This window comes from Lotus japonicus, chromosome 4, assembly GCF_012489685.1.
Source record: "Lotus japonicus ecotype B-129 chromosome 4, LjGifu_v1.2".
NCBI classification, from domain to species: domain Eukaryota; kingdom Viridiplantae; phylum Streptophyta; class Magnoliopsida; order Fabales; family Fabaceae; genus Lotus; species Lotus japonicus.
The window spans coordinates 45,474,302-45,496,700 of NC_080044.1; the positions used below are offsets into that span (position 1 = coordinate 45,474,302).

The 22,399-nt window shown below is 39.2% G+C and overlaps 2 protein-coding genes across 4 annotated transcripts; both read left to right on the plus strand.

The window, feature by feature from the left end:
• On the plus strand, positions 1-10,831 carry LOC130712036 (probable serine/threonine-protein kinase PBL23). 2 transcript variants are annotated; one of them, XM_057561860.1, is made up of 4 exons: positions 43-296; positions 1,401-1,781; positions 3,555-9,589; positions 10,709-10,831. In XM_057561860.1, the coding sequence occupies exons 1-3, from the start codon at positions 237-239 to the stop codon at positions 3,747-3,749; spliced, it is 636 nt and encodes a 211-aa protein (XP_057417843.1). In that variant the 5' UTR covers positions 43-236; the 3' UTR covers positions 3,750-9,589; positions 10,709-10,831. The 2 variants fall into 2 exon arrangements, 1 of the variants encoding a protein (XP_057417843.1); XR_009010847.1 differs by lacking the exons at positions 3,555-9,589; positions 10,709-10,831 and having other exon boundaries at positions 1-296; positions 1,390-1,542.
• Positions 10,715-20,895, plus strand: LOC130712035 (DNA polymerase I A, chloroplastic/mitochondrial-like). Of its 2 annotated transcripts, none has more exons than XM_057561859.1 (12): positions 10,715-10,831; positions 12,475-13,351; positions 13,524-13,715; positions 14,362-15,041; positions 15,328-15,769; positions 17,325-17,420; positions 17,713-17,805; positions 17,888-18,082; positions 18,689-18,781; positions 18,880-19,092; positions 19,509-19,598; positions 20,157-20,895. In XM_057561859.1, exons 1-12 carry the CDS (start codon positions 10,722-10,724, stop codon positions 20,316-20,318), a joined length of 3,243 nt encoding a protein of 1,080 aa, XP_057417842.1. In that variant the 5' UTR covers positions 10,715-10,721; the 3' UTR covers positions 20,319-20,895. The 2 variants fall into 2 exon arrangements, with proteins under 2 accessions (XP_057417842.1, XP_057417841.1); XM_057561858.1 differs by lacking the exon at positions 10,715-10,831 and adding an exon at positions 10,844-11,600.
• Positions 20,896-22,399: the final 1,504 nt, after the last annotated feature.

Here is a 22,399-nt window from a genome sequence, read left to right on the forward strand (position 1 = left end):
AATTACCTTGCCTATGATTTCAAATTAATGGCTAAGATTTTTCACCTTTTTATATTCACTTTAATATTTTATTTTTATTTTGATGAATTATGCGCTTTATATTTAAGTAGCACACTTTGGAGCCTTTGGCTATAATCTGATAGCCATTGTTGCAGGTTGCAGGTTGCAGGTTGCAGGTTGCAGCCAGCAATGAAGGTCTCAACCCAGACCACTATGTTAAGACCATTTTGCCCCTCATGCTCCTTCTCTCTATCGCTCTCTTCATGCTCCACTCTAGCTTCCCTCACTCCCCACCGGTTTGCTCTCGCTCCTTCTTCCTTTTAAAGTTCACGTTTTTCGATGCTCGTGCTTTTCAATTTAGCTTGCCCATGTCTTCAAATTCCCTGATAACTATAAAGTTTGAATCTTTTCCTCATTGGGTGTTACTGTTTGTGTTTTTTCTCTTCGGAAGTTAATGTTTTCATTTAGTTCTGTGGGGTTGTTTTTCTTTTTGTTTTGAAGATAATGGTGACTTTAATTGACTACAGTGTCTTGTTGTTGTCTTACTGGGTTTAGAAGGTTGACACTTGTTTGCTTCATGTTTTTCAGCTCATGTAATTTCTGTGATAGTTTGCTCATTGAAAAAAAAAAACCAGTTTTTAGGGATGCTATCAAGTGGTAAGATCTATGGTTCATAAGGGTTAGGTGGGATGAAGGGTGAAGGGTCCGGGGTTTGAACCCTGATGAGAGATTAATTTACTAAAATTACTAACAACTAACATTTGCCTATAAAAAAAACTTCTGTAAATGTAGTAATAGCTAGATAAACTGTTTCCTCGATTTTGTTGTTATTCAGGACATGTCCAAACGTGTAATGTTTTACCAAACACACGTGTATGTTTGTTTCGGCGTTGGTGCAAACATGAATGTGATTGTACGTATCTCAAGGTATCACTGGAGAAGCTAGAATTTTCCATAAGTTATTCTCTCTAGCTTCAGCTAGAATTGTTTTTAAGACTAAAATCGATTGTGTGTCAATTACCAAACACACCGTGGCACAATTAATGACAATTAAGCAAATTTATTGAATCTTGAAGATTTTAATAGTGTGTTTGGATTAGTAGTGAACACAAAAATCAAATTACACTAACTCTCGAAGCTACACTTTATAACTTCTAGCATCTCCCCATAATTGATTACGAGGCTCACAACCGTAAAACCAAACATGATATAGCCTATAAGTAGATTATGGTTTTCAAGTTGTTCTGAGATTTCTTTTGTACCTTTCCATTTGTGTGACAAACCAATTTTATGCAATTTTACATGAGGAATTTGATGCATCCAAGCATATATTTGCACCACCCTCTATATATGTTTTATGACCAACAACAAAATAAAAATGATTTTCAGAACTAACTCAGGGAAGAAAGCCTTTGGATTGGCAAACTAGAATGAAGATTGCAAAAGGTGCAGCAGAAGGACTTGAATATCTACATGAAGAAGCTGATACTCCAGTGATATATCGCGATTTCAAGTCATCAAACATACTGCTAGATGAAAATTTCAATCCAAAGCTCTCTGATTTTGGACTTGCAAAGTTTGGTCCAACAGGTGATAAAACACATGTATCCACAAGGGTGATGGGAACTTATGGCTACTGTGCTCCTGAATATGCCTCAACAGGTCAATTGACATCAAAATCTGATGTATACAGCTTTGGAGTAGTGCTTTTAGAGATGATCACCGGAAGAAGAGTGTTTGATCATTCAAGACCATGTGAAGAGCAAAACTTAGTCGCTTGGGTATGTCAGGAAACCTTCTTTATGTGCCTAAAATCATGATAATTCTATAGCATAAAATTTCAGTATTTACAATCAGTACTGCATTTTAAAGTGCACGTACATCAACTGGCGTGAGGTTAATCTAACTTAAGCAGAGTTCTCCGGTTAGAGTCCCGTGTCCTAAAATTTAGGTTAGGCATAACTCTACCTTGAAAGCTAGCTTAGAAGTGATGATTGCTCCACCCCAGTGTTGTCAAATCGCGATCGCGGAATATCGCGGCGAGGCCAAAATCCGCTATTTCATTTAGCGGATAGCGTCGCGGGCAAATAGCGGTATCCGCATAGCGGTTAAAATAAGTAAAAAAAATTATAGAAAAACAGCTTGTTTTGCTGTTTGTGCTAGTAAAAAACAGTTGCAAAAAATAAATAAAATTAAGACATCTAATGAAATGCATAAAATGATCATGATAGAACAAATTTTAGAAACAAAACAGGGGAAAAAAAACAGAAAATAAAAAAACATTGTATGTAATGGCAAAAATAAACAAAAGATGATGTGAAGAAAGAACAAATATTAGAAACATAGGTTCACATTCACAATGGAAGAAGAAAAACAGAACAGATCATGATGGGAGAGGAGAAAAAGGAAGAACAGATATTAGAAACAAAACAGGACGGAAAAAAACAGAAAACAGAGTGTGAAAAAAAAAGAAAAAGAGAGTCTGAAAATGTGCAGAAAGAAGGAAGGGAAAAAGAAAAGTAAAGAAAACAGGGTATGAAAAAAGTAAACAGAGGCTAAAAACAAAAAACGGAAGAGTACGTAAAAGAAAAAGAAAGAAATAAAAAAAAAAACAAAAAAACAGAGCATGGCAGAGTGAAGAGATGGGAGCCAGAAACTCGCCGGAAAAGTCATCAGAAAAGCTATTGGGGTTGCCGGAGATGAGGGTCAAAAGCTTGATGTAGAAGGAGGAAGAGAGAAGGGAAAACTCGAAAGGTTTTGAGGCTTTTATAGAGTGAAGATTTTAAGTTATAAAACTTTTCTTCCATTAATTGGGTACAATTAATTCAGTCGGTGGCTGATTCCCACCTCCCAAGCGGTGCCTTTTTGAAAAAAAGTCCTAAAATCACACGTGATCTTCTCTTCCACCGCTATTTTCGCTTTGCCCGTCGCGGCGCTATTCAGTTTTGCGGCGCTATTGCGTTTATCGCGTTTGCCGCTACGTCGCGGCATCGCGATCGCGGCACGGCGAATTTCCGCTACGTTATAGCGGCATAGCGGCGCTATAACCGCTATTTAACAACACTGCTCCACCCACATTTATTTAGGCATTTCTCTAGTCAATGTGAGACTTCTCAACACAACCCCTCAGTGGATTGTGAAATTTACACGAATGAACATGTGTTGGTGGCCCATATATGGAATAATTTGCAGTCAATCTTATCTCTAAGCTAGCTTTTAGGGGTAGAGTTAGACTTAACCCAAATTCAAAACTGTGAAGGCAATTGCTTTCAATACTTGGTATATCGGTATTTCCTAGCTTGAACACGATTATGTCAGTGTAGGATAATTGTGGTTTAAAAAAACCCTAAAGTTTAAATACTCAATTTCACTTTCATTTATTATTCACCCCAATTTTTATTCCTATCACTATTTTTTTCTACATCACATTCACATCATCTATCACACTTCTCAATATTTTTCCCCTCGTAGTTTTCCATTTACACTCAAATCAACATAAGAACTCAAAAAAATTATGTTTTGACCAGTATACACAAATCTTTTTTTCTTTTCAGGCACAACCACTATTCAGAGACAGAAGGAAACATGCATCAATAGCTGATCCATTGCTAGAAGGGAAGTACCCAAAAAAGGGTCTATCCCAAGCACTAGCAGTTGTTGCAATGTGTCTTCGAGAGGAAGCTGAAGCTAGACCTGTGATAAGTGATGTAGTTACAGCTCTTGGCAATTTATCAAAGAAGCACGTGTAAAGTTGGTAAGCAACAACGTATACAAATACTTAATCTCAGGATAGAGAATGCTGCTAAGAAAAATGAATCTGAGTGAAGAGGGTCATACAAAAAGATAGTAAATGGATTGCTAATGAAGTTTGTGATTCATTCCATAAAATTTCATCTTGCTGCAACTTGGTATCATGATGAAAATCAAAACCATTACCACATGTTTTTCATATTAATTTATTGAGTAGTAATAGTAGTCATTGATGATAGAAACAAGATTGCTACCAGATTCATGAGTGCCTACTCATTGAGATTGTCATAAATTTTGTTACAGTAGATTGAGGTGACAAAAACAACTTGTTTATAAACTGAATTTTATACACTTGTTTGGGTTTGAAAAATAGTGAATTAATGACTGTAAGAATGGAAGAATATGGAAATAATTTTGGTGCCTTTCATTGATCAATAGCAAGAGTATATATACAGGTAAAGTCAACCTAGGAATAAATACAATTACAAGGAATTAGGCATAATTACAGGAAGAATATTTCCTATTCTATCACACCCTCGCAGTCGAAGCGGGAGGTTCACTGACGCTGAGACTGGACCGAAAATCATCAAAGAGAACGCGAGGGAGGCCTTTAGTGAAGATGTCTGCAATCTGGTGACGAGAAGGAACATGAAGGATGCGTGCCTGACCATGGGCGACCTTCTCTCGAACAAAGTGAATGTCCATCTCAATGTGTTTAGTGCGCTGATGCTGGACAGGATTGCCGGATAAGTAGATGGCACTAACATTATCACAGTAGACTAAGGTAGCCTGAGAAAGAGGAAAGTGAAGCTCTAAAAGCAGGTTGCGTAGCCAACATGATTCGGAAACCACATTAGCCACGCCTCGATACTCAGCCTCAGCACTGGACCGGGAAAGCGTAGGTTGTCTCTTGGACGACCAGGAAATGAGATTGTCGCCGAGAAATACACAGTAACCAGAAGTAGACCGACGAGTGTCGGGACAACCACCCCAATCTGCATCAGTGTAGGAAATAAGCTTCTCGATAGGAGAAGGATAGAGATGCAAGCCAAACTGTAAGGTGCCCTGAACATAGCGTAGGATGCGCTTCAGTGCAAACAAATGCTCTGTGCGGGGGGCATGCATGTGAAGACACACCTGCTGAACGGCATAAGAGATGTCAGGACGGGTGAATGTAAGATACTGCAAAGCCCCAGCAAGACTCCTATATAAAGTAGGATCATCACACAGAGTACCAGCAGAAGTACTGAGTTTCTGCTTGGTGTCAACTGGAGTGGCAGAAGGATTGCACGATGTCATACCGGCGCGAGCAATAATGTCACGTGCATATGTACTCTGACTAAGAAAAAGTCCACCTGCATGTCTGGTGACGGCAATGCCCAGAAAATAGCTCAACGGTCCCAAATCCTTCATAGCAAATTCAGAGGCAAGAAGGGCCATGATAGAGTTACGAAGGTCATGAGAGGAGCTGATGAGGATGATGTCATCAACATAAAGCAGGAGGTAAGCCATGTCAGAGCCTCGTCTGTAGATGAAAAGAGAGTGATCAGAGGTGCTATGCTGAAACCCAATGGTGGAGACATAGTCTGCAAAACGCTGGTACCAAGCACGAGGCGCTTGCTTCAAGCCATAAAGAGATTTTCGCAAGCGACACACATAATCAGGATGAGTACGGTCACGGAAACCCAGGGGCTGATGCATGTAGACGGTCTCATGCAGATCACCATGGAGAAATGCATTCTGAACATCTAACTGGTGAATGGGCCAAGACCTGGAGAGGGCAATGGTGAGAACTGTGCGAATGGTCACATGTTTCACCACATGACTAAAGGTCTCATCACAATCAACACCCGCAATCTGTGACCTGCCATCACCTACAAGACGAGCTTTATAACGCTCAAAACAACCATCAGCTTTCGTCTTATGACGAAAAATCCACATGCAACGAATGATATTAACATCACTAGGACGAGGAACCAAATCCCAAGTGTTATTTCTAATTAAAGCATCAAATTCAGACTGCATTGCGGATTTCCAATTTGGGTCTGAAAGAGCGAGCTTTGGGTTTTTGGGAAGAGGTGATATGGTGGGATCATCAATGGTGACAGAAAAGTTGAAGAGCTTTCTGGGTTTGTAGATACCACGCATGCTGCGAGTGGCCATGGTACGGATAGGAGGTACAAGCGGAGTGGGCGAAGGAGGGGAAGGGGAAGAGGGTAGGGAGTCAGAGGAGGAGGAAGAGGTCGTGGGGAGTTGCGGTGTGGGCACAACAGGAGGCACTACAGGTGTAGGGGTAGGGTCAGGTACGGTGGATGGACTAGTCCACTGGTGAATGATAGAGGGATGTATAGGTTCTGAGAAGCAGTCATATGTGGAGAGAGGAGGGGTAGTCATGGTGGCAAAGGGAAACTGAGTCTCATAAAAAATGACATGTCGAGAGATAAGGATCTTTCTGTGTGACAAATCAAAACACTTATAACCTCGGTGATGAAGTGGGTACCCTAGGAAGACACACGGGGAGGAGCGTGGTTGTAACTTGTTAATGGTAGTGGAGGGGACCAAAGGGTAACAAAGACAACCAAAGACGCGAAGATGTGTGTAAGACGGGTCACGACGATATAGAAGTTGAGTGGGAGAGAGATTAGACAGAGTCTTCCGAGGAATGATATTAAGCAGATATGTAGCCATTTGAAGGGCATGATGCCAAAAGGACGGAGGAACAGACGCATGAGCGAGAAGAGTGCGAATCATGTTGTTAATGGTGCGTATTTTACGCTCCGCCTTGCCATTTTGAGATGATGTATGTGGGCAGGAGAAGCGAAAAATAAGACCATTAGCAGCACAATAATCATGAAAAGATTTATTGTCAAATTCTCGCCCATTATCACATTGAAGACATTTTACAGTTTGAGAAAAGTGCGTGCGGATTTGATTTGAAAGAGAAGTGAACATTTCAAAAACTTGAGATTTATTACTTAAAGGAAATGTCCACAAGAAATCTGTTAAATCATCCAAGAATAAAACATAATAACGATGACCAGCAGACGATAAAACAGGCGAAGTCCATAGATCACTGTGTAAAATGTCAAAAGGCATCACAGTTACATTACTAGAAGAAACAAAGGGCAACCGAATATGTTTGCCCAACACACAAGACTCACAAACGGTGCTAGAATTCAAATGCTCATAATTAATGAACTTATTACTACGAAGAGACTGCAAAGCAGAAGGACTGGGATGACCAAGGCGGTTGTGCCAGAGACTCTGAGCTAGACCAGCAAATGGAAAGGAAGGAGTGACTGGATATAGGTCGCCAGGACTATTACATCTCATGAGTGGAATCCCCGTCTGAAAATCATGAACCGAGAAGCCAAAAGGGTCAAAACAAACAGAAACATTGTTATCAGTAGTGAGTTGTCGCACAGAAATCAAGTTTTTAACAATTTGTGGTGTGTGCAAGACATGGGAAAGGGTCAAAGGCTTGTGTTTGTGGGAGGTGGGGAGGGTGGTGTCTCCAGAACCCTGAATTGGAATGCCTTGTCCGCTACCAACATACAGTTTCTGATTAAGATGACTTAAATTAGAATAAGACGTGAGATTACCTGGTGATGCTGCTACATGAGATGATGCTCCAGTGTCCATGTACCAGGTGCCATCCGGGGGGGGCAAGTGTCATGGTGTGCATGGTAGTGGCAATGTCAGTGGGCACAGGTGATGCCGAAGCAGCATAAGCCTGAGGACGCTGTCCCAAAATGCCGGGCTGCCGAGGTGGAGCAGACGGACGAGTCCACTGAGAGGTAGGATATGGGCACGGAGGCAAGGCCCAAGGAGGCGGAGCCCATCCCCAATGCTGGTACGGGAAGTACTGCGAGTGAGGTGGCATTGGAGGAGAGGAGCCCTGATAGGTGCCACTGCGGGATCCACCACCGTTGCCACGATTCCCACCACGACCCTTAGAGTTGTGGGATCGAGAACGGTTGGAGGACCGACGATCAGAGCTCTGAGAAGAGACATCAGAAGGTCGCGGCTGAGTAGCAACATAGGCAGTAGGAGGCTCAACATGTTTCATCTTAGCCATACCGGCTTCCTCCAAGGTGAGCATGGAGCGAGCCTGATGAAACGAGGGGAGCGGATTGCTCTGGCGAATCAAAGTGGCGACACCCTTGTAAGCATCAGTGAGGCCGGAGATGAGCTGCAATACCAGACGATGGTTGTTCACAGGAGCCCCGACATCACGGAGCTGATCAGAAAGCGTCTTCAGACGCTGACAGTAGGCGGCGACGGTCGGAAAAACCTCCATGCGAACAGCAGAGAACTCCTGCTCTAAGGTAACTGCACGGGCGTTCTGATTATCATGAAATAGATCCGCCAAACGCGTCCAAGCATTGAGAGCAGTGGAGTCAGGCTCCATGATGGTGGTCATCAGGTCAACAGAAATGGTGGAAAAAATCCACTGAAGGACCGTGGCATCCAAAGTGGCCCACTGCTCATAAGTAGGGTCAGTGACTAGCGGAGGAGGCTTGTCCGCAGCAGGAACAATGTGATGCAGAACCCGATGGGAACAGGCATGAATGCGAAAAAGCTCCGCCCAAGTGCCATAGCGGTCATTGTCCATGTCAAGCATAATAGGAATGGTATTCCTAATGTTCGAAACAGCAAGCGCCGGGTGAAAATCAGACTTGACCGGCGGTGGAAAAGGAGCCACTGGGGGGACCACCATAGGAGTGGTGACGTTCTCAGGGGTGCTGTCCGATGAGGCTTGAGTAGACATGAAAAGGAGTTTGGCAAAATAAAAAAAAATACTGTTTTTTTTTTTTTTTTTTTAAGGCTGCTGCTGGTTGAACCGGACGGTCTGACCAAACCGGGCTGAGAGAACCGGTTCGGTCTGGTTGCTAGAAACGGATCCGGGTCGGTTCGAGCAGGGTGTTTGGGACCCGAGTCTGCGTTCAAGTGAAACGCAGATTTGGGCGGTGCTGGCGGCGCGAGCGGCGGCTGCGGGCAAGGTGGGCGGTCGTCGGTGCGAGGGGCAGTGGCGGCGCGGCTGTAAGAGGCGGCGGTGCTGAGATCCGGCGAGAGAGACACTACTCGCGAAGAGGATGATGGCGCTGGAACTTTGCAGAGGCAGCGGAGGGGCGTCACGGAGACACACGCGGGAGCGGCGGCGGCGGCCTGGAGTGGCAGGGGCGACGGCGTCCGATGTAAAGGAAGAAATGAGAAGGCTGCTGAGTGGAAGAAAAGAAAATATAAAAGGGGAAAAGGGAGGTTGCGGAAGCCAAGGTAAGAGGGAGAATATGGAAATAATTTTGGTGCCTTTCATTGATCAATAGCAAGAGTATATATACAGGTAAAGTCAACCTAGGAATAAATACAATTACAAGGAATCAAACATAATTACAGGAAGAATATTTCCTATTCTATCAATGACAATTTGTTACAATGCCCAATATGCAGGTTTCCTGTTCCTTCAGCTAAATACAATATGAATTTGACTTTCTATTTCTTTTCGTATTAGAATTTCATCATGAAATTAAAGCATGTTTGTCTTGTCTTTCTTCATGTAAAGATGCTCATAATCAAGTAAATATAACATGTTTGGATCATCTTATCTTTCTTCCTAATCAAATTGGACCTCAAAAGTTACTCAGAAGCGTCGCCTCATAATTGATTCTAAGTCTTGTTTGAGTACTAGCGGGAGCATCACATTGAAATTAAAAGCAAAGATGCTCAATTTTGGCTTCCGGCTACATGGATCAATTTCGAACTATTACACCTCAAAAGCAACGATGCTCTCAATCCAATATAACATCATTTTTTATCTATCAATTCTGAAGATCTACAGGTACTCATAAGCTCTTTCTCATAATTAATTCTGACTTTCGAATCTTAGTCAGCTTCGTTGCTAGTTGGAGCATCAACTTGAAATGTAAAATCAAGTTTAAACTAGGAGCAACACAAAGTAATTTCTTGCTATTGAAATCAATTATTCTGTATTTGCACATCAATCCAAACAAGTCAATTATTGTAGAAGTGTTTTCAAATATCGACATAATCATGTAAGTGTTACTTGGATATAATAAAGTAAGAGTACTTTTAGATATAAAATTACTAAAAAAAAATTTGAAATGAGAGATAAATGTGAATGTAATGAAGTTTTTTTTTTTTGGTTACAGAATGTAATGAAGATAAATGTGAATAATTTTGCAATTGGTGTATGCAAATGGTAAAGTTAAACAAAAAAAAAATATCACATTCATACTTTTCATTAATTACGTTTTCATACTCATAACATAATTAATTACATTTACATTTTGGAACCATAACTATATAGATAAAAACAAAAAAATAATACATTTTACTTTTTAATATTGTTTGACGAAATCTAAAACTTGACTCCAAAATAACTCTTTATCTTATTATTTTTAGGATAAAATTATTTCTTTTTCTTTTTTGTTTCCCAAGGTCTCTCTACAGACGACAGTCGTGAGATTAATCTCCTCAAAACTCGGATATCACATTAAGTTGGTAGGGTTCTCCCAACAAAATCACTAATAGTTATTGAAAAATTTAAATATATAAATCTTACAAAAAATTCAAAATATAATCTTCATTACCATCTTGTTTTTTGGTCAAAAATCTTATTACTATCTCTTTTCTAATAAAATTTTATTGATATCAATATATTTTTTTAGATACGAATATGAATGTTGGGCTTAAACCCACTTTATTCACAAAAAAAGACAAATATGAATGTCATTCTGATCCTAGTTTCCATACATTAGAGAAATCTCATAAGACATGTTGAAAATTACCTTGCCTATGATTTCAAATTAATGGCTAGGATTTTTCACTTTTTTATATTCACTTTAATATTTTATTTTTATTTTGATGAATTATTCGCTTTATATTTAAGTAGCACACTTTGGAGCATTTGGCTATAATCTGATAGCCATTGTTGCAGGTTGCAGCCAGCAATGGAAGTCTCAACCCAGGCCACTATGTTAAGACCATTTTGCCCCTCATGCTCCTTCTCTCTATCGCTCTCTTCATGCTCCAGTACTCTAGCTTCCCTTACTTCCCACCGGTTTGCTCTCGCTCCTTCTTCCTTTTAAAGTTCACGTTTTTTCGATGCTAGTGCTTTTCAATTTAGCTTGCCCATGAATTCAAAAGAAATCCAAGTGTCCCTTACTTCACGCCTTGAAGATATCAAAACATTAAAATCTAATAAAGAATCATAAGAAAGCAGACGTGGAGAAAACGGATTCCCTTCCCTCCCAATCCCATCGAGACGCGCCGCTTCGACTATCTCCAAACGTGACCCTACATCTCCCTCCAAGCCAGCGGAGACCAACTCAGGGAAGAGGCAATCATCTGAAATCCGCTGCGGGCACGTACAGCAGCCACTTCAAGGCTCTCTTCAACGACTCCCAACCAAAGGCTCTCGAAATTTTGAGCTGCGCTAGAGAGGATTGAAACTCCATGAACCTCACATCTTAGTTAGCACCATAGTGTCGTCCAATCTGCCATCATCTCCTTCTTTTTTCTTAAATTTTTCTGGGTAAAGGTTTGAGAAACTCATCTCCTCCAGATCCGGTTGAACCCACCCGACTGACCCATTTACCGGCTTAACCCGAAACCGAACCTGTGTTTGGGCGGAATCGGACCACAATATCATGCACTCGGTTTTGAGCCCAAAACCTTTGGCTATAATCTGATAGCCATTGTTGCAGGTTGCAGCCAGCAATGGAGGTCTCAACCCCGGCCACTATGTTAAGACCATTTTGCCCCTCATGCTCCTTCTCTCTATCGCTCTCTTCATGCTCCAGTACTCTAGCTTCCCTTACTCCCCACCGGTTTGCTCTCGCTCCTTCCTTTTAAAGTTCACGTTTTTCTATGCTCGTGCTTTTCAATTTAGCTTGCCCATGTCTTCAAATTCTGATAGCTATGAAGTTTGAATCTTTTCCTCATTGGGTGTCACTGTTTGTATTTTTTTTCTTAGGAAGTTAGTGTTTTCATTTAGTTCTGTGGGGTTGTTTTTCTTTTTGTCTCGAAGATAATGGTGACTTTAATTGACTACAGTGTCTTGTTCTTGTCTTACTGGGTTTAGAAGGTTGACACTTGTTTGCTTCATGTTTTTCAGCTCATGTAATTTCTGTGATAGTTTGCTCATTGAAAAAAATTAATTTAAAACCAGTTTTTAGGGATGCTATCATGGGGTTAACTTCTGTAAATGTGTCCCCGAGGGTTAGTTCAAGTGGTAAGAGCTAGGGGACATAAGGATTGGGTGGGATGAAGGGTGAAGGGTCCAGGGTTCGAACCCTGAGGAGGGACTAATTTACTAACAACTAACATTTGCCTATAAAAAAACTTCTGTAAATGTAGTAATAGCTAGATAAACTGTTACCTCGATTTTGTTGTTATTCAGGACATGTCCAAATGTGTAATGTTTTACCAAACACACGTGTATGTTTGTTTTGGCATTGGTGCAAACGTGAATGCGATTGTACGTATCTCAAGGTATCACTGGAGAAGCTAGAATTTGCCACTTTGAGTTTAATGTGAATCAGAAAAACAAGATTTTAACACGTTGAGTTCAACGGAAGTTTAAATACACCCAATCACCTGCTCATGGGTTTTTTTTTCTTAGTTGGTGCTGCATGTCTGCATGATACGCTGCTGCATTTGATTGATTGGCACCTTTATTTTGTTGCATGATTTGAACTGCAGAAGAAAAATGAAGTTAATCCAGATTGTCAACAAATACAATGGCATTCGAAATTTCACCGTGCCTAGTAATTATATACAGTTTAGAGCAGATTCATGCTGTCTGAAGAGGACATCTTGGGGGTTGAATAGATACAATGACATGAGGTATAAATGCAGTTTTCCATATGAGACTCCGGGTCGTGTTTCATTCAAGACATTTTCAAATGCATCAACTAGCATGGTGGAGGAAATGACCGAGGAAGAAGAGCTGAATTCTTTTCTTTCTCATGAAACACAAGCTAGGGCAGTGCCTGTGGCTCCTTACAATCATGAATTTTCCACCACTGCTGCTAAAAGAGCATTGTCTGGTGGTGACAATCGAGGCTGGACTAGAGAAAAAAATAAGTTAGCTGAAGGTAAAAAGGAAATGAATGACCCAAGCAAATTTGAGAGGAAAATTGGTAGTTCTTACGCGTCTAATCGATTTACTTCCGTTGGTCAGAAACAAGCTGTTTCCAAGAATGCGATTAGCAACCTTGTACTCCAGGACCATAGTGAACATGTCTCATCTTCTGTTAAATCTTCTGTATTAAACCATTCAAAGGTGATTACAGATTCAGAAACAGTGGTCCGCCAATTTAATGAATCTTCATTAGAGATCAGTGAAGAGAAAATTACCAGAGTTAATGGTGATTGCAGTTTTGATGTAACTACAGAGGAGTCAAGTAATGCAACAATTCCTAGAGAAGCACACGGTACTGACAAATCAAGACTTCGGGACAGACTCTGCAGTATCTATGAAGATATTCTGGTGGTTGATAATATTCCTCTTGCTTTGGAAGTTTCTAAGATGCTCACAGGAAAGTACCGGCATCTTATTTATGCATGTGATACTGAGGTATGATTCTTTTGACTGCATTGTATATTGCTAGATTTTCTCCTCCCTCCCTCCCTCTCTCTCTCTCTCTCTCTCTCTCTCTCTCTCTCTCTCTCTCGTGTACTTGGACATGAGTTCAACTGATTTATGCAAATTGTGAACATATCATCTTCTGATTTTATTGTCTTCAAAGGTAGCCAAAATAGATGTCAAACAAGAGACGCCTGTAGATCATGGGGAGATAACATGCTTCAGCATTTATTCTGGTCCAGAAGCTGATTTTGGAGGTGGAAAGTCTTGTATCTGGGTAGATGTTCTTGATGGTGGCGGCAAAGAAATTTTAGAAAAGTTTGCTGAATTTTTTAGTGATTCTTCCATCAAGAAGGTGACTTTTTCTATCTTCTTTCCTTCTTTTTATGTTCGTAATCCTATCTCTCGCCTCAATGTGCAACATCTATTAAGTCTTAATTCTATGATTGTTTCTGTATGAATTATACCATGCTAGTTATGCTATATGCCAATCGGCTACTTGCTGCTCTAATTATCCTTTGATAATCTGAATGGTTGATCTATCTAGGAGCATAGTAAGGAGGGCAAGCTAGATGGAGGAGAGTGCAATAGGTAGAGATAGAGGGAGACCAGGGAAAACTATAGGCCAAACATTAAGAGAGACTTACATTCAAATGGTCTAACATTAAGAGACGAGAATGAAAGTGCTTGTAAGACACTATGGCAGTTAAAACTTAAAATACTTGTCTAAAGTTGTTTTGTTCTAAAATACTCATCCCTTCCTCTTCTGCAACCTACAAACACGCTGGTGAAAAAAATTCTTTTTTTATTTTTCATACAGAAGTAGGCTTGTATATTAATGAAGTATTTATCAGTTGTGTTGTAAGAAATGGATACATTAAGGTTATCTTTCAGAAAGTCATATTGGCTTTAAATTCCTGGTTTTGTCTATGAGCATGACTTGGGATTACCAATAAATGAAATAATAATTGAAATAACTGAGTCACTTGTGCCTTCTGTAGGTCTGGCATAATTATAGCTTCGACTGTCATGTTATAGAGAATTATGGATTCAAAGTTTCTGGTTTTCACGCTGATACAATGCACATGGCACGATTATGGGATTCATCAAGACGTTTGGATGGGGGTTATTCTCTTGAAGGACTTACTAGTAACAGAAGGGTGATGTCTAGGGCTCAGCTTAACCATGAAAAGGATTTGATTGGAAAGGTGTCAATGAAAACTATATTTAGTAAGAACAAGGTGAAAAAAGATGGATCTGAGGGTAAAGCAACTACCATTGCGCCTGTTGAAGAGTTACAGAGAGGTGAGCGTATACCTTGGATATGTTATTCTGCCTTAGATGCTAGAAGCACTTTGAAGCTGTATGAGAGCCTGAAGAGCCATCTTTCAGACATGCCCTGGAAATTTGATGGCCTGCCAGTTAATGGGAAAACCATGTATGATTTCTACAATGAATATTGGCGGCCATTTGGAGAACTTCTAGTCATAATGGAATCTGAGGGAATGCTAGTTGATCGGTCATATCTTCAAGACATTGAAAAAGTGGCCAAAGCAGAGCAAGAGGTAGCGGTTGATAGATTCCGGAAGTGGGCATGTAAGTATTGTCCCGATGCCAAGTATATGAATGTGGGAAGTGATTCACAGTTGCGCCAGCTGCTTTTTGGTGGTACTGTGAACAGGTGCACATTTTTTAAATTCATCATGGACCATTTGTTTAAAATTTTAATCTTAATAATTTGATTTGATGTTACTCAAAGTTTGAAATAGTTATCATGCAAACTATATGATAATCATAGGTTTAATGTATTCATGAATGTTAAGACCTAGTTTGGTGTTTTTATTTGCATGTTGATTGAGCTCATGAAGGGAAAAAGTTACAAATTTTTATGAACTCTGCTGTTTTTGACAAAGTAGCTGAAAAATTTTGAATGAAGTGAAAATAACCCACCATGTTCATCATTGCAGAAAAGACTCCAATCTGGCACTTCCAACTGAGCGAACTTTCAAAATTCCGAATGTTGAAGAAGTGGTTGAAGAAGGAAAGAAGGCTCCCAAAAAATTTCGTGATATAATGTTGAGTAGCATAGGTTGTAACCTTGAGACAGAGATGTACACAGCAAGTGGTTGGCCATCAGTTAGTGGTGATGCGTTAAAAGCACTGGCTGGAAATATTTCTGCTGAATATGACGTTATTGATGAGGCTGGTAACTTGGATCTTGATGGTAAAGATGGGAATCCTTCTCAAAGTCATATTGCAGCTGCTAAGTTTGATAAATCTTCATATGGAACAGCTTTTGCAGCTTTTCCAACAGAGGAAGAAGGGAGAGAGGCTTGCCATGCTATTGCTGCTTTATGTGAAGTCTGTTCCATAGACTCTTTGATTTCTAATTTCATTCTTCCCCTCCAGGTAATTTTTAATTGAAAGATTTTCAATCATTTCTAATGGAATTGATATTACTGTATAGATAGAGCTTGAATTGGTCCAAGAACTTTGTAGTAAAAATAAATAGAGTTGATAAAGTATTTAAGCTATAACCTCATGCATCTATAATACGTAAATGTGTTTTCAATTTGAATCTTGTTGTGCTTGTTTTAAAGCTTTCAAGGTGTCAGCTTTCATTATGAAACCAGTGCAACAAAGTTCCATGTAATATATTATCTCCAAAAGAAATTAATGATATTTTCTTGGTTACATTGTTTTTACTGAAGAGTATACTCAACCTTGCATACCCCTAACTAATTTTCCATTCTTTTAAATCCTAACACTCCAGCACCCACCTTTATTTCCTAGGCCAGGGTGAATTTTTCATTGGCAGCTACTTATATTTAAATACTTAACAACAACAACAACAACAACAACAACAACAACAAAATGCTTATCCCACTAAGTGAGGTTGGCTATATGGATCACACTAAGCCATTGAGCTCAACAAAAAACCAGATCTTGAGGGATATTATTGATAATGAAGTACTCCCTCCGTTCCTAAATATAAGACCTAGTTTCAAAATTTTGAAGTTCCTAAATATAAGACCTAGTTACAATAATCTAACAAAAGGTTTTGTACTCTTCCAATTTTACCCTTCACATTAATTATATGTTTTCAATTCCAAAGTTACCACCTACCATTAATTACTACTAATCCAACTAAATATGACTTTTGGGATATCAATGGTGAGTGCATAACAAAGGTTAAATAAGGAAGAATGTATGCTTTTTTAAAAAATCAATACAATAACTAGTCACATTAAGTGCTTCCTTAATAAGCGCAATTTTTTGAAATAGGTCTTATATTTAGGAACGGAGGGAGTAATTTTTAACGATATCTTCCCATGTTCCTCCTTCTACCCTTTTCACAGGACTAAAGACCATCATGTTATCAACCCTTCTCACTGGTTCATCCCAAGATCTTTGTACATGTCAATAGTATTGATTTTCCGTCTGCTTCTCTTCGATAGGCTCCACCCTAATATCTCCTCTTATACGATCATTGCATATCTTATCCTTTCTAGTGTGACCACTCATCCATCTCAACATTCTCATTTCTGCTTCACCAACTTTTTTCTCATGTTGTCCTGTTAAAGCCCAACATTCGCTACCATAGAGGATAACAAGTCTTACAGCGGTTAGGTAAAGCTCTAGACATTTATATAAAATCATCAGCCAATGAAATGCTTGACAATTGACCTCTGTACCAAGCTCATAATGGTGTACCATAGAATAGCACCTCCCCCAAAATTTTAAAATTCTTATAGCATAGAGTCAGTATTAGACTCTTAGTTCTCTCACCGCTTTCCTAGGGTAATTACTATTTCCTTAGTCCTTACCTGACTGAGCTAGTTTTTCTTTGCTAACTGCTTCGTATGCCACTACTTATTTATTAGTATTTTGATCAAGTATATCTATTTTAACACTGAATTTGTTATACCTGGTTTATGTTAGCTTCATAGTTTCTCTATGTCAGGAATATAATATATCAGGAAAGGATCACCGTGTTCATTGTTCCTTAAATATCAACACTGAGACAGGACGCTTGTCGGCAAGAAGGCCCAATCTACAGGTTATTCTAATTTGCAAGATATGCTAGAATTCTCTTAATATTTTGATTAGGATATTTCATTTTAATGTTAGTTGTGAAAATGAAGTTTTTTTAAGTCCTGCTCCTTTTTAAGTACTACATGAATATTTGATCTCTACTTGGTCTTTATACCTTTTCATCTGATTTCACAAGTTGGACTGCGCTATGCATTTCTGTATGCTGACATTCTCATATGGGTATTACATGTTCTAGATTAATCATTGACTTATAAAAGGTAGAGACTTAATCTAATACATAACATTTCATGAAATAGAATCAACCTGCTTTAGAAAAAGACCGATACAAAATCCGTCAAGCATTCATAGCTGCTCCTGGGAATTCTCTTATAGTTGCTGATTATGGGCAGGTTAGTAGTTTATATGGTTGTCTATTTGAGCTATTTCCTACAAATTTCATTCTGTTAATAACAATGTTATGTATTGCCACAGCTGGAACTTAGGATTCTTGCACATCTTGCCAGCTGTAAGAGCATGTTGGATGCCTTTAAAGCTGGGGGAGATTTCCATTCAAGAACTGCAATGAATATGTACCCATATATTCGTGAAGCAGTTGAGAAGAAACATGTGCTTCTTGAATGGCATCCTCAGCCTGGTGAAGATAAACCTCCAGTTCCTCTATTGAAGGTAAATTGTCTGCTGATGATAGTAAATAATCTTTGCTTTAAATTGTGCAAGTATTGGCTCTCTCTTTAGTTTGGTATGCCTTGTAAGTTGTAACTGATAGCATCAGATATAGTGAGCTCCAGAGTGCTTGCATTGCTTCCATCAAATGCAAATACAATAAAGATACTTTATTAAAAATTAGAACAAAGACCCTGAGGCTTATGAATTCTTCAATAGAATTACAGTAGAGCTACTGCACATTGGAATACTCTGTTAAGCGGGAAACATTGAATGTTGCACTCATAGGGGGATTGCATTTTATTTATGATGGGCTTCGAAATATGTATGAAAGCTAATTGAGTTTGTAAATCTATAATGTATTTAATTTATGATGGGCTTCCAAATATGTATGGAAGTTAATTGAGTTTGTAAATGTATAATGTATTTAATAATGTTTATGCATATTAATAAAAGTAAATCAAATACTATAGGCCTAGGTAAGCTTGTTAAGGTGATGCCCTTCCCACAAAATATGGAAAGCTTGCATTAGCAGTTTTTACCATTATAACCATCTGTTCAATAACTTGGTCATGATTCTATTTTGTACTTTTTTCCCCTGAATTACAGGATGCCTTTGGTTCTGAAAGAAGAAAAGCTAAAATGCTTAACTTCTCAATTGCATATGGGAAGACTCCAGTGGGGCTTTCCAGGGATTGGAAGGTAATTCAATTTCTTGTGATGAGGGATTTATAGAGGTTGTAAGGCGCATGGTTTATTATTTGCTTGTCCAAAAAGGGTCACATATGTTTTTCTCTCAGGTTTCTGTGAAAGAAGCTAAGAAAACAGTTGACCTTTGGTACAACGACAGAAAAGAAGTTTTGCAATGGCAAGAGGAGCGTAAAAAAGAAGCTCGCGAGTTTCATTGTGTTCACACATTGCTAGGGCGAGCCCGGCGGTTCCCTTTGATGGCCCAAGCTAACACCTACCAGCAAGGTCACATTGAGCGAGCTGCTATTAATACTCCAGTGCAGGTCATTAATCTTTCAAATAGACTAATACTATAACATGCCCCCCCCCCCCCCCCCGGGTGTTCATTAAACTATCACTACACAGTCTATAGGATCACCTTACACTTACAGTGAAGTGCACACAATTGTTTATTCACCCACAATAAAGATGAAAAACTCATAATAGAGTAGGTGAATAGTGAGACCTTGTCAATTAAGTGTGTTTGGATCAGCCTCTTTTTTTAGAATCAGTTCTGGCACCAAGAAGCTACTTGTAGAAGAATTTCCAAACACGCACTAAAACTTGACAATTCCTATATGATCCAAAGTTTAGGATTCACTTCGTTTATCTTATAATAACCTGGTCCTTTCAGTTGAGATGCCATTAGTTCAACTTAAGTCCTTTTTTTTATGGGTTTCTGATTTGTAGAATGCAACAGGGTAGTGCTGCTGATGTTGCCATGTGTGCCATGTTACAAATTTCTAATAATAAACGGTTAAAGGAGCTTGGGTGGAAATTACTTCTACAGGTAATTTTATGCCTCAGTTTCTGCTCTTTTCAATTTCCTTGCTCACTTTTGTTGGTGTAAATATAAGGGGTGTATCAACTGAGAGGTAAGATGGAGTGAGAATTGACTATACAACCATACATAGATGGTCAGGATTGGTTTCATCGAAATTTAATCTTGACCATTCAATTTAAGCATCCATATAAAATTGAATGGTCAATATTAGCTTTTCTCATGTGCTCACGCTCTTGTGATACTGTGTTTGTCACGCACACCCATCTATGTACCCTTGTAGTACATACTCTTCCATCTTTAAGCAATATACCTGACCTGTATGGTAGCTGACTAGCTAGTAAGTTATTTCTAATTTTAGTTTTAAAAAAAATCGAAAAAAGAGAATAATTGTCACATTGTGAGAGTGGATGAGCTGACTCTTTACTGCTTTGAGGAGACTGAATTTGCTCTCAAGTTTAGTTGCTATTTTCTGATATTCAGGATATTTGAAATCTGAATGTTTTTGGATATCTTTGACATGCTTCCGTGATAATCTTGTTAAGATTTTTTGATATGACAAAGCAGGTTCATGATGAAGTCATATTGGAAGGACCAACTGAATCAGCTGAGGTTGCAAAGTCTATAGTTGTTGAGTGCATGTCCAAACCCTTTTATGGCAAGAATATTCTTAATGTTGATCTCTCTGTTGATGCCAAGTGTGCTCAAAACTGGTACTCTGGAAAGTAGTAGGTACTTAAGGGTGGGTTTGGAACCGTGTTACCGTTGCTTCTGACGTGCGTAATTGCCAAAACAATGATATAAAAGTTTTGAAAAAATGTACATATGTAAACTATGGACGCGGATACTAACATACACTAAGAGCATGAAAAGTCATGGCTGTATTTGGGAGATGCTATCTGATTGCAATTAAAAGAGGGTGCAACTTTGGTGCTTGTTTTGTCAAGGCAACATCAATGCCTTAAGTATTATGTGCTTGATTCTATAGAGGTTTGGAATGCTTTCGTAATACCAAAGAAGTAAGGGAGTTTGTCGTGGTTTCATATATCCCAGGCATAATCAGAGAATTAAGATTTTGTGGTTCAATGGAAATCCAAATATATTGAATCAGGATGCAGCAAAAGGCCAAAACAAAACCACTGGCCTTGGTTGTTTACTTTGTTACTTGGCAGGTTTTTTTCAGTCTTATTTTGAATATATACCTGGTTTTCATGCCTTGCATCTTTTAGCTTGATGCAAACTTGATCTGGAATGTATATAAAGAATATGATGAAGTGAAAATTCTTAAATTTATATTGTGTTTAAACTTAATCTATTGTTGGTGCAAAACGTTTTCACTATTAGAGACTTTATCGTTGATTCATCGTGAACTCTACCGAAATAAAAACAATATCACTAACTACTTTCATAATAAAATATTTAATTTACATATAAGCAAGTTTCAAAATTAACAATAAGGGCATACTGATTATAGTGACTTAAATTTACAAAAAATAAAACAAATGAGGAGGATGATGAAAAAACTATAATTCAAAAGTTGGATTCACAATTTTTTTCCTATATAAAGCTATTGATGATGTAAGATTACTAGAGTCTTACACAAGTGCAAGTTGATTCCTCCACTTACTAATAATGAAAATTTAATGGGTAAATAGTCACTTTGGTCCTCAAAAGTGTCAACCGATTTCACATTCGTCCCTGAATGAATTTTATTCACCTCGTGGTCCTTCAAAGTGTCACACGACCGCCACTTTAGTCCTTGACGTTAAAAAACACAAACAGACGTTAACGGAAGGTTGAGTGGAACGTTGGGAAAGTTTGAAATGCTTCAATTTAGTCCTTGATCTGATTTTCCCCCAAATTTAATTAATAAAAAAATAAAAACCAGAAACCTAGCAATAATGATGAATCTTCATCTCCTTTTATCATGAAGTAATGAAACCTCAGAAAATCCCAAAACCTTTCATTTCGGATCTGAAACCAGATAACTCCTAGATCTCTGCATGCCCTTCCTCTTCTTCTTCGACACAAAAACGCAACTATCAAGACCAACAGCAGCACAAACAAAAATGAAAACATTCTCAGACACATAAATTGTTCCATCCAGGGCATGTGATACGAAGCTTTCAAAGTTCAGTTCAAGTATTGGAGTGAGAAGATAACATCAAAATTGCTTCTTTCCTTTCACATGATTCAATCAACAAAAAATGATAACGTGAAAAACACACTCAATTAGAGAAATAAGAAGAACACAAAAACCCCATTTCTCAAACCTCACCACTATCACCAACCACTAGAGCTGGGTATGCGGTTAGACCGCCCCGCATAGGCTCGCCCCGCGTAAGCCCGCACCGCGTAGGCCCGCATTTAAACGGCCTCTATTACGCTGGTCTGCCCCCGCCCCGCGGATAAGTGGGCTGACCCGCGGGCCACAAGCCAAATTAAAAAATAATAAAAATGCAATTTAAAACTAAATTAAAAATATTTTTTTTTCATTAAAAAACTTATAGATGACTAAATTAAAAAATAAATGGATTTTTTTTTCAAAGTTGTCAATTTTTTTTCCCAAAAGTTGTTAAATAAATGACTTAATTTTTTTTCTTTTGTAATGCGGTCCAGCCCGCAAAACCGCGGTTTAACCCGCTTGAACTCGCGGGTTGCGCGGGCCAGACCGCGTAGGCCCGCTTTTAAACAGACAAACAATCACCGGGCCACAGCCCGCGTGGACTGCGGATTCAGCGGGCTGGCCCGCGGGCGCGGGCCAATTCGCCCAGCTCTACCAACCACTTCACGCCACCCCCAAGCTACCC